Here is a 10,894-nt window from a genome sequence, read left to right as displayed (position 1 = left end):
ACTAGCATGTAGGCTTCTTAATAAAATTACATTACATTATATTATATCATTAATCCATACAAGATTGACTTAGGCTTTCAATTCTAGCCTCAACAAAGTGACTAACACACTCTTTATCTCTTGATCACTGTACTATAACTTGTGCCCTTTACATGTACTTAAAGGTGGCACAAATTCTAACAGTTATCATTGAGTCAGTTGCATGAAATATGACCAATTAAGCACTTACCAACAATCTAAAATGTCTGTGGGTTTAAGATATCACATGCGTCCTACTATACTAGTTATTGGAATTAAGCTTAAGTGATGAGGGAGGATTGAAGATTGAGTTAAGATTAGACCATCTCCAAGGTATCTTCAGAGACTTTTGACATGAGTAATAGTTATAGCTTCCTCTTCCTTTGGTGTTCAATTTCTCTCTGTTTTTATTTTTTTTTATTTTTATTTTTAAGGTTTGAGGGCCATTTTGGAAGAAATAGAAACTTTAGTATGGGTGTGGGTGAAATGAGAAAGAAAAGAAGTAGGAGAAGGTGTGAAATTTTTTTGACGAGGTGAAGTGAGAATTTAAGGAAAAAATTGGTAATTTTTAAAATAGCAGTTACAAACAAATTTTAAAAAATAAATTAAAATTGAGTTTTCAAAATTTTGTCATGTGAGCCGGCTTTGAAGATTTCACAATCCATTTAAGTCTAAACCAATGTTTATTTGTAGACTAACGGATGGACTTTATTGAACCCCCAATATGTATTTTCTGTAAAAGATTCAACTTTCCATCGGAGATGAATTTTAAAAATTTAGGGTTTAAAATTTAGACTTTAAACCCAGTAATGAAGATAGTCTTAGGGGTTCGTTTCTCCTTCAATGTAACAAATTACAAATCATAGGTTCACAGCTCATGCTTCAACCAGCTTTTCTTTTTGTTAAAGACACCAGTGGATTACTTGACCGGCTCGACGACCTGAATTTTATCGAACTTGAACTATTGCATCCCTAAGCTCCTCCCCTTTCTATTTAACCATAACTCAAATTGTGCAAAGAGTCTGGCAGACTGGACCCGGCCCAATTCAGTCCTAAACTGGTGACATGATCCGCCTGACCCAGCCCAATTCAATACTAAAGAGTATGAAAACAGAAATAAGGGCCATGGATTACACTTTTTGATCTTCAAGGAAGCTTGGAGAACATCAAGAGAACACACAGCTAGGCCTTCAAGAACACGAACAGCCTTGGAGAAGTCCTAAAGCTCTTCACGGCAAGAGGCTTTTTCTGAATTTTTGGAGAGGGTTTTGGAGAGAAGAGAGGTAGGCTAATGATCTGGATTTTGCGTCAAGAAGTGATCGTTTTGGAGTCAAGAATTGCTGCTATTTATAGAGGAATCCTCCTTTCTTGTGATGCGATCTTGGCCATTCATCTAGAGGTGAATTATCCTCCAAGTTTCCTTGATTTTCTCATGATAAAGTCTTGAATTTTCTGATCTCTTTTTCTCTTAATGACTGACGGTATATTTCTTGGATATCTGTAGAGTTAATCATGCAATGCTCCTTCTCTTTCCCTTGAATAGTGACCATATACATCCCTTATTCCTCTCTAGTATTTTATGATTTTATTCCATAAGGAGTACACGACATATCCTCTTAAATTCCCTAGAATTTTTCACGGCAGACTCCACCTTTCCCTCCTTTGAATTACATTAATTTCTTCCTCCAAGAGTTGTGCATACAACGAACTCCTACAATAAAGGAAAATCAGAAATCAATTAGAGTTTATAACCAATAGGAAATAAAATAATTAGGATAAATATTGAATACAAACACTCCCCTTTTATTTCCACAAAATAAGGATAATTTATGTGAATAAAACTCCTTGATTTCCTCCTTATTTTTGTGCGTCATCTTCTCCTTCAAGTTTCCTTGATTTCATCACTCAAGAGTCCTCAATAGGATGGACTCCTAAATTCTCTCTTTAAAACAGGAAAATCAGAAATGGGAAAGTTCAAAGGAAGAAAGTTCCCTAAAATAAAATAGGAAATATTTCCTAAAATGAAAGAGGAAAGTTTCTAAAATAACTTATCATTCATTTACGCTCATTTCTACTCTTCTTCGCCTTTTTTCTCCATTTCTATGCTTGAAGTACCTAAAAATAGAAACTATGTTAGAGTTAGTAATTTTAAGAGAATAACTTAGCCAAATGAGGGAAAATACATATTAAAAACGTCATACTTTGTGTCCTATCAACTTTTGACATGAGTAATAGTTACAGCTTCCTCTTCCTTTGATGTTCAATTTCTCATTTTTTATTTTTTATGGATTGAGGGCCATTTTGGAAGAAATAGAAACTTTAGTATGGGTGTGGGTGAAATGAGAAAGAAAAGAAATAGGAGAAGGTGTGAAATTTTTTTGATGAGGTGAAGTGAGAATTTATAGGAAAAAATTGGTAATTTTTAAAATAGCAGTTACAAACAAATTAAAAAAAAAAAATTGAGTTTTCAAAATTTTGTCATGTGAGCCGGCTTTGAAGATTTCACAGTCCATTTAAGTCTAAACCAATGTTTATTTGTAGACTAATGGATGGACTTTGAACCCCCAAATATGTATTTCTGTAAAAGATCCAACTTTTCATCGGAGATGAATTTTAAAAATTTAGGGTTTGAAATTTAGACTTTAAACCCAGTAACGAAGATAGTCTTAGGGATTCGTTTCTCCTTCAATGTAACAAATTACAAATCATAGGTTGAAGCAACCAGCTTCCTCTTCCTCTGGGTCTGGCAGACTGGACCCGGCCCAATTCAGTCCTAAACTGGGGACATGATCCGCCCGACCCAACACAAACACACACACACACGTCATCATCCTTAAAAACGTAACATTTGCTTTTCCCGAAAACAGAAGAGAGAGAGTACCATTTGTCAGATTTGTAGGGACGTGGACAAATGTCGGAGATGAAGTCAATTGCGGTGGTGGGCGGCGGCCAAATGGGCTCTGGTATAGCCCAACTCGCCGCCATGCACGGATGCGATGCTTGGCTCCTAGACACCGACCCTAGTGCTCTAACCAGAGCCAACAAGTCCATCTCCCACTCCATCCAGCGCCTCGTTTCCAAAGGACAACTCACTCAGGTCAAAAAAATCCTATCTTTCTCTGATTCCTTTACCAAAGAATCTATGAGATAGAAATGAAGGGTATACTAGAAAGATAGAGAATTTTAATGAAGGGTATACTGGAAAGATAGAGAATTTTGGTACTTATGTCGATGTTGAATTTGATGAGCTAAACCGTCGGTTTGTTATCGAAATTGTGATGGGTTGGAATCAACATTAGGTGGTTAGTATACGCTAGATGTTGAGTGTGATTGTGGGAGTTGCTATTGCTAAGTTGGTCTTTGGTTCTGGTCACTTTGGTGAGGCTTGCAAGTATAAAGAAGAAAAAAGATATTGAAATCGTGAGACTACTGCTTTGTTAGGAATTTTGTGTATCCATGGCAAAAGGGTGCTGTTTGATAAAAAGTACAAAGAAACTGAAGTTGAAATCGTGAGACTATTGCTTTGTTAGGAATTTTGTGTATCTGTTTGATAAAAAGTACGAAGAAACTGGAGCTTAACTAAATTGAGAACTAGGTTTTGCATCACTGCTCTGGCTATATTTGTGTCGCTTGAGTAGAGTTCCAACTGGATGTCTCGAGTAGGTTACTGGAGTCGATAGGTGTTATATTCTGCTGAGTTTTTGGTTGTTCACTTGTTTGAACCATTTAAAGTTAAGAATTGACCGCATTTTTTATCACTGTGTCAAAATCTCATGCTTTTAAGTTTGTAAACAATTACAAGCTGAACGAACTTGTGATGAGGAATTGCATTTCAGGGCTTTACTGATGCGATTGATTCTTTGAAAGTTAAAACTTAAAACCATCTATTGCACTATCAATGCTTACCATTTATTGCTAGGAAAGTTTTGCAATTGTGGCATTGTGAGCTCTTGTCATACTGTTCGTTCGACGTATAAATAACTTCTTAGAAACAGATCCAAAAGAACAAAGAAACATTTGCCTATTATATGAAATCTGTCATCCCTATACACTAGTGTGATGTTCTTCTAGTGATTGATCAACATATCATTGAACTTCTGTTTAACAGGCTGTTGGTAAAGATGCTTTGGGCCGTCTGCGGTATACCTCAAACTTGCAAGAACTTTCTTCAGCAGATGTTATTATTGAAGCTATTGTGGAGTCTGAAGATGTGAAGAAAAAGCTATTTATTGAACTAGATAAGATCACAAAAAGTTCTGCCATACTGGCATCTAATACAAGTTCCATCTCCATTACTCGTCTGGCAGCAGCAACTAGCAGGCCGAAGCAGGTTAAGCTCGGAATATACTTTCTACTTCTGGTCCTGAGATTATGCTTTTGAGATTTTGCAGAGCTTGTGAAACTTAAACTAGATAAAAGATTTCTTTTTTCTATTTTTGTCAAAATCTGTGAAGTCAGAAATCTGATTATGTTAAATTACTATTGTGATTTCAAGGTGATTGGCATGCATTTTATGAACCCTCCTCCTATAATGAAACTTGTTGAGATCGTGCGAGGGGCAGACACATCAGATGAGACTTTTAATGCTACAAAAGCATTGGCAGAAAGGTTATTCACTTGGATTCTTTGAATTGCATAAAGATGAAAACTTTATCTTCCCTGTTGTGTGATAAACTTTAACTCTTCTGTGTTGAATTTTCAGGTTTGGCAAGACAGTGATATGCTCTCGGGATTATGCTGGCTTTGTTGTAAACAGGATCCTAATGCCGATGATAAATGAAGCATTTTTTACACTCTATACTGGTGTGGCAACAAAGGAAGACATTGATGTGGGAATGAAGTTGGGAACAAATCATCCAATGGGTCCTTTAGAGCTTGCAGATTTCATTGGATTGGATGTCTGCTTATCAATCATGAAAGTTCTCCATGCTGGCCTTGGCGACAGTAAATATGCTCCCTGCCCACTTCTTGTACGGTATGTTGATGCAGGTCGACTCGGAAGAAAACGAGGTATTGGGGTATACGATTATCGTCAAATGCCTGATGCAGTAAAACCTTCTTCCAAGCTTTGAATTCTGGGCTTACTTGGAATAGCAAACTGCTTTTGTCTATATAGTACCTCGCAGTTCACTTGGAATAATCGTGCAACAAATGTTGGTGGCCAAGCAGCTTACTGTTGTGTTGTTTACAGTCAGGGACGGAGCTACTCAAGGGCCTGAGGGGGCCATGGCACCCCTTAACTTTTTGACTGCATATGTAATTGTTGCTTGCAATCTAGTTGACTTGAGTTTCTACACACACAATTATTAATATTGGCACCCCCTAGTTCTCCACGTGATTAGCTTCATATGAAAATATAATATATCTCACCTATCTTTTGATTGGTTAGTTTGGAGTAATAGTAACTAATAAAACTTTTTGGATTTTAGAAGCAGAACCATGAGTAAAATAATATTTGGAGCATGCTTGTTGCACCTTGGTATTTGGAGAACGCCTCCTTACCGCATGCCTGTTTAATCTGATCAAATCAATTATACAATTATACAATATTTTAATATTTTTTTAATATATTTTTTCTCATCCATCTTGTATTGGCCCCCCCCCCTTAAAGTTGTGATCTCTGGCTCCATCCCTGTTTACAGTCTTGTTCACATTGAGCTTGCAGTGGGATATTAATCATGAGTTGCTAAACATGATGCACCAAATTTTATGGAAAGGGAGCCCAATAAAGATGTATTTACATAATTAATAGGAGAGGGGGATCTTGATAGAAGAATGTTTCCAGAAGCCTGTAAACTGATTGTAGCTTGTGTAACCTTTTCCTTCATAAAGGAGCACAAGCCTGTAAACTGATACAACCCCATGCTTGGTATGGCTTGGAGGTATTCTTCTACGTCCTTTGTATTTGATAGAGTTAAAATTATTTTACCATCCTGAATTTTACACCTAAAATTATTTGTGTCTCCAAACTTTTAATTTAATCACATATGTCCTTATACTCCAACTAAAGCTATTAGTAAATTAATTTACGAATTTCTTCATACATTGGTGAGGATGAGAGTCCATTTAGGGTCAGTTTTTAGCTTTGGACATGTAAATGGTGTGTTTCTTGCATGATTGAAGGCTAAAATCTAGTTTGAGTAAGCAACACTATGTGAAGAAATTGATGGATTAGTTAAGAATTAGTTATAATCAATCACATTGGAGAGTATGAGGGCACAAACGATTATATTAGAAGTTTAGGGGCACAAATAATTTTAGGTATAAAGTTCAGGGTGCTAGAATGATTTTAGCTCTATGTGATATCACAAAAGACCAGCTACCGACCCTATGGAAACCAAAACATGGTAGTGATAATGACAACTAAATTGATCAATCAAATGCATTCTTTCCTCTACTGATTGACACTCACATGGCACCCTCACCTCTACTCAAAACAGAGGAGGCGAAAGGGACCCAAAGTCAGACCCTAATGTAAAATCACGATGAGTTTGCATTATTTATTTGCCAAACTTCATCCCAGGGTAGATAAAGGTAACTCAACGGTGATAGAATATTTTCACTGGACTCTTCTTGGTTCTTCTTTAGAGGAATAAAACTTAGATCCATGCTTAAGGTGTCTTGATCATTCCAAGACTGGAATTATCTATTTGATTCAGCTGTGTATATCCCAATACCAGTTAAAATCATGATTTCACAAAATTCAGTATCATATCTCAGCAAAATTAAGTTTGATCAACCTAATAATAATGAGACATATATATTTTGCTTTTATTGCCTACCAGCTCATGAATCTGTAGAGTGAGAAAAAGCAATCAAGAACAGTTCCTATAAGAACTATTAGCTTCATTATATTGATCATGGCTAGCCCCACAGACTCTATTCCCACTCCCAACTCTGGCATTATTAGGCAGGCATCTTTCTTGTTGATAGTGATTGAGGTGGAAGCCAGTGGGAATTGTTAGAGTTTTTTATTTTATTATTTTTTATTATTTTTTTATTGAAAAAGCAAACAACGTTAGTAGTTAGATAAGAAAGTAGATAGAGAAGGAAGGTAAAGCTCAACATTTGCTACACATAAGAAATAATTCTCAGGACAATTTGAGAGCAAAGAAGGTGAAGCTATGAAGTTCTTATTTCAGTGTCCTTGCTGCTCTTGCTTCTGCTTCATGAAGCCAAAGAAGGGCAGAGCAAAGGTGAAGGCTACAGCCAAGGAAGCAGCAAAGGAAGAGAAGAAGGTTGAAGCTCCCAAGGAAGAGAAGAAGGAAGAGAAGAAAGAGTGACAATGCAGTTGAGCCATCTTCATGTATCAGATTGAAAACATATGAAAGCATGTATTTTGAATCTTTACCCTTCTTTCTTACTTATGTGTTTATCCTATTAGTTACAGCAATTGTTGTTGGCATTTGCATCCAAGTTTATCCTAATGCTAGCTTGATATATTTGGTAATAAACTGCGCTGTGTATCCATCTCTAATGCTAAATATGATCAATAATTCTCAATGTCCTTGTTCTCTAATATAACTTTTCTTACTAACGTCAAGATGCAGCATTTGTAGTGCTTCCAATGATATATGTTGCATTGTTGCCTGGATCTGGCATATGTTAACGAATCTGTTGCTTTGAATGGATTATCTGAACTCGGTAGAAATTTTTTGACAGATGATAAGGTACACAAACATATTCTACCTTGCTTAAATTTGATGCAAGCAAATTTATGTGTGTAGGTTAGTTTCATTTACATGAAAAAAATGCTTTGATGATACAAGAATGCAGATTCTACAATGGTGCAGTTCCTTGTGTCTGGGTTTGAGATTGACTGACATCTTAAGTAGAATGAGAAACTGAATAATATTCAAAGAATAACTCTTGGCAAATGAAAATTTCTCTTGTTGATTTACTAGATGAAGGAAATTTAGCTTACGAAGGAAAGTTTGCAAGTGTTTAATCTAATCAAGGAACATCTCTTCGGTTTTTTTATCAAAGATTACAGCTTTTGTGAATTGATGAGAAGAGTCTTGTGTTATGAAAGTGCCATCAAAATCTATTCCACTGATCGATCCCTCACTAGTGTTGGGGAAGGAGGACCATTACCCATACTGAAAAGCATATGAAATTATTGAATCTGTTGGGTTTAAAGGGACCCATACAAGGGAAAAGGAAATGATATCAGCAAAAAAAAAAATAGTGAAAAGAAGGACCACTTCCAACAACCTCCTCTATTCTTACCTTCCAAGTTATATTAATCATTATTGTAAGAAAATATGTGATTATTCAATAATAGTGACTCTATTCAGACCTCTTAATATTTAGACATCACCATTACTTTTTTTCACCATACTTCCTAGTTTACTCCTTATTTTAGTACTCACTACACATTCGTTCTATCAACCTGATGTCAATTGTTCAGACTTTTGCATTTCCAATCCGACTTGCAAATCTGTAGGGGAGAGAAGAAAAACTTGTATGTAAGCTTGGTTATTTCGTTGGCTGCAGAGCCCTAACTTCCCCAATGATCGTGAATAGCCAAATTAAAGAGGTATACTTTTTATTACAGAGGTTCCTATAGAATCCCGAATCTTCGGTGACTTTGTTGCTCATCTGATAACTGATTGCCATGTACCGATTGATGTCCTTTGAAATTGAGGACTTCTAATCAAATATTAAGATTTCAAAGGACATCAAATCAAATAATTCTCAAGTAGATGGAGAGATAGAGAGGAAGGAGTATTTCTTCTTCGGTGGGATCAATTTATTTTTTTGGGTGATAAATGTACCCAGAAAATTTATTTCTGCACCCAGCAAATTTTTAACATCTTAATATATCACACTAGCTTTCCCATAGTACCCCTAAACCCAAACCCAGCACAAATAAAAACCTAACCTAATTATTTCAAAAAAAAAAACCTAACCTAATTAACTTGCCATAAATGTACATGGCAAACTGCAATCGTTGACGTCCTTCACTACTCTTCTTCTTGCGAGTAATCTTGATCTCTTCTTCTTTTTTTGAATTCATTGTTTCAGCCATTGGAAAGGTTTCCAAGCAACCCCACAGGTGCGTGTTTTTTTTTTTTTGGATATTAATGAAACTTCATTAATAATTACCAATGGGAGTAAAGTCAGTAAACCCAATGGAAGGTGCCTAAAACAAGGCCCAAGTACAAATAAACCCAATAAGGAAAATTACAACTCAACCATAATCCACATGGATAGGGCAAAATAGTGTAACCCTAAAAATTAAATAAAACATCAACTCCTCCAATACTAACACAGCAGCCGCCGCCCAAACTCTTCCGAACAGCCGTTGCAGTCGCCGCCGTCGCCGCTTCCAGAAGCCAAGAGGATGCAAGAAGTGCTAAATCGAGGTGATGAGCACCGAATAATCGTTGCCAGAACAATCCTAAAAAGCAGATCCAGTCAAAACCAAAGTTAAAGGGGATGAGAGAAATGAACCAATACCACACATTGACTCTCTCTTCTCCACCAGAGAGACTCAAACCGGGAAGGGAACAAAGCCACCGAAATGGGACAGAAGCCAATAATAGCAAAGAAAAAATCCAGTGGTGAATGGGGGGTGAAACACCCATGCGTGAGCACCCATACTCCTTTTGGTAAGTGATTCTCACTTTTAAGAGGTAGCCATGAAATCCTTCATGGAGCAGGTCTTTGGTAGATGGAGGGGAGCTGGTGTGAGGTGATGGGTGAGGGGAATCATGGAGTTTTTTGGATCTGAAATTTTTTTGGGTTGATCGGCAAAGAAAGGAGGAACAAAGTCCTCTAGAACTGGACATGAGCCAGCAAAATCACCACAAGATGGGTGTAAATCACTACAGGGGTGTGAGAAAAGCAAGAGAAAAAGATGAAGAACAGAGGAACTGAGAAAACAGAGAAGCCAAACGAGAGAGGCCGCCCCCAACTCTCAAGCCTTCGATCTAGATCTGGCAAGAGAGAAGGGGGAGGGAGAAAGGTTTTTTTTTTCAGATCTGTTTTCTCTCTCTAGGTTTTAGAGAGAGACGCTATCCCACAGGTGCGTGTTCATGTTACATTCTCTATGTTCTTGTTCAGATAGAGAAGTGGTAAATTGTTCATAGCAATTGATATGTATTCCTTGATCAGTATTATAACTTAGTTTTGTTTTAATCTACCCAGTATGGAAAATTGTCGTGTAAATTCATATCCCTAAAGTATAAAGTGGGTGCTTGGAATTCCTCTTGTAAAATTGGGTTATGCTACTCTCTAATCCAAAAATTTGCCACAATAATCCTAGTTAAATCGGATGGAAAAAAATATCTTAATTTTGCTGGGCACATGCTAGTTGAATCAGATGGAATTACAGATCGATATGCTTCTTTGCTGGGTATAGATATATGGCTCAATCAAGAATGATTTATATTTTACATAATATAAATTTGTTAGGTACGTATAGAAATTTTTTTTTTAAATTATTTATTATTATTATTTTTTTAATAAAAATGTCAATATTACCCCGCTCCACCCAACTCATGATCTTAGTGAGATATGAACTTGTGACCTAAGATATTAGTGAGATTTGACCTTCTAAGCTTTAAGTTTACCAGTTATTATAAATAACTAACAAACCACAACTCACATACTCTAATTTATGTTTTACTTTTCAGCCTTTTGTGTTCAATGTAAAGCATATAGAAAATAGCATTTAGTTAAATCTTTCGATATTGTTCAATATTTTTTAATTGCTTTATATTATTTTTTAAAAGCTCTCTGATCAAGTTTTAACTTTTAGTCATTTCATTTCATTTTGTTTTACTTTTCTGATAGACAAGAGGATTAATGACGCAGGATGTGTGTGTGTGTTGTGTTTTCTTCTTTTGTTACTGAGAGAGATCAAATTAAT

At 36.2% G+C, this 10,894-nt stretch overlaps 2 protein-coding genes across 2 annotated transcripts; both read left to right on the top strand.

Moving 5' to 3' along the window:
• Positions 1 to 2,870: 2,870 nt before the first annotated feature.
• On the top strand, positions 2,871 to 5,406 carry LOC133732078 (uncharacterized). Its single transcript, XM_062159539.1, has 4 exons — positions 2,871 to 3,115; positions 4,127 to 4,348; positions 4,514 to 4,626; positions 4,721 to 5,406. The coding sequence occupies exons 1-4, from the start codon at positions 2,930 to 2,932 to the stop codon at positions 5,088 to 5,090; spliced, it is 891 nt and encodes a 296-aa protein (XP_062015523.1). The 5' UTR covers positions 2,871 to 2,929; the 3' UTR covers positions 5,091 to 5,406.
• A 1,627-nt stretch (positions 5,407 to 7,033) lies between these two features.
• LOC133732128 (uncharacterized) lies at positions 7,034 to 7,521 on the top strand. The gene has a single exon (XM_062159597.1). The coding sequence runs from the start codon at positions 7,143 to 7,145 to the stop codon at positions 7,299 to 7,301; it is 159 nt and encodes a 52-aa protein (XP_062015581.1). The 5' UTR covers positions 7,034 to 7,142; the 3' UTR covers positions 7,302 to 7,521.
• Positions 7,522 to 10,894: the final 3,373 nt, after the last annotated feature.

The sequence above is a fragment of the Rosa rugosa genome, chromosome 2 (genome assembly GCF_958449725.1).
Source record: "Rosa rugosa chromosome 2, drRosRugo1.1, whole genome shotgun sequence".
Lineage (NCBI taxonomy): Eukaryota > Viridiplantae > Streptophyta > Magnoliopsida > Rosales > Rosaceae > Rosa > Rosa rugosa.
Note: the sequence above shows the minus strand (reverse complement) of the source record. Positions and strands in the feature narration are given on the sequence as shown.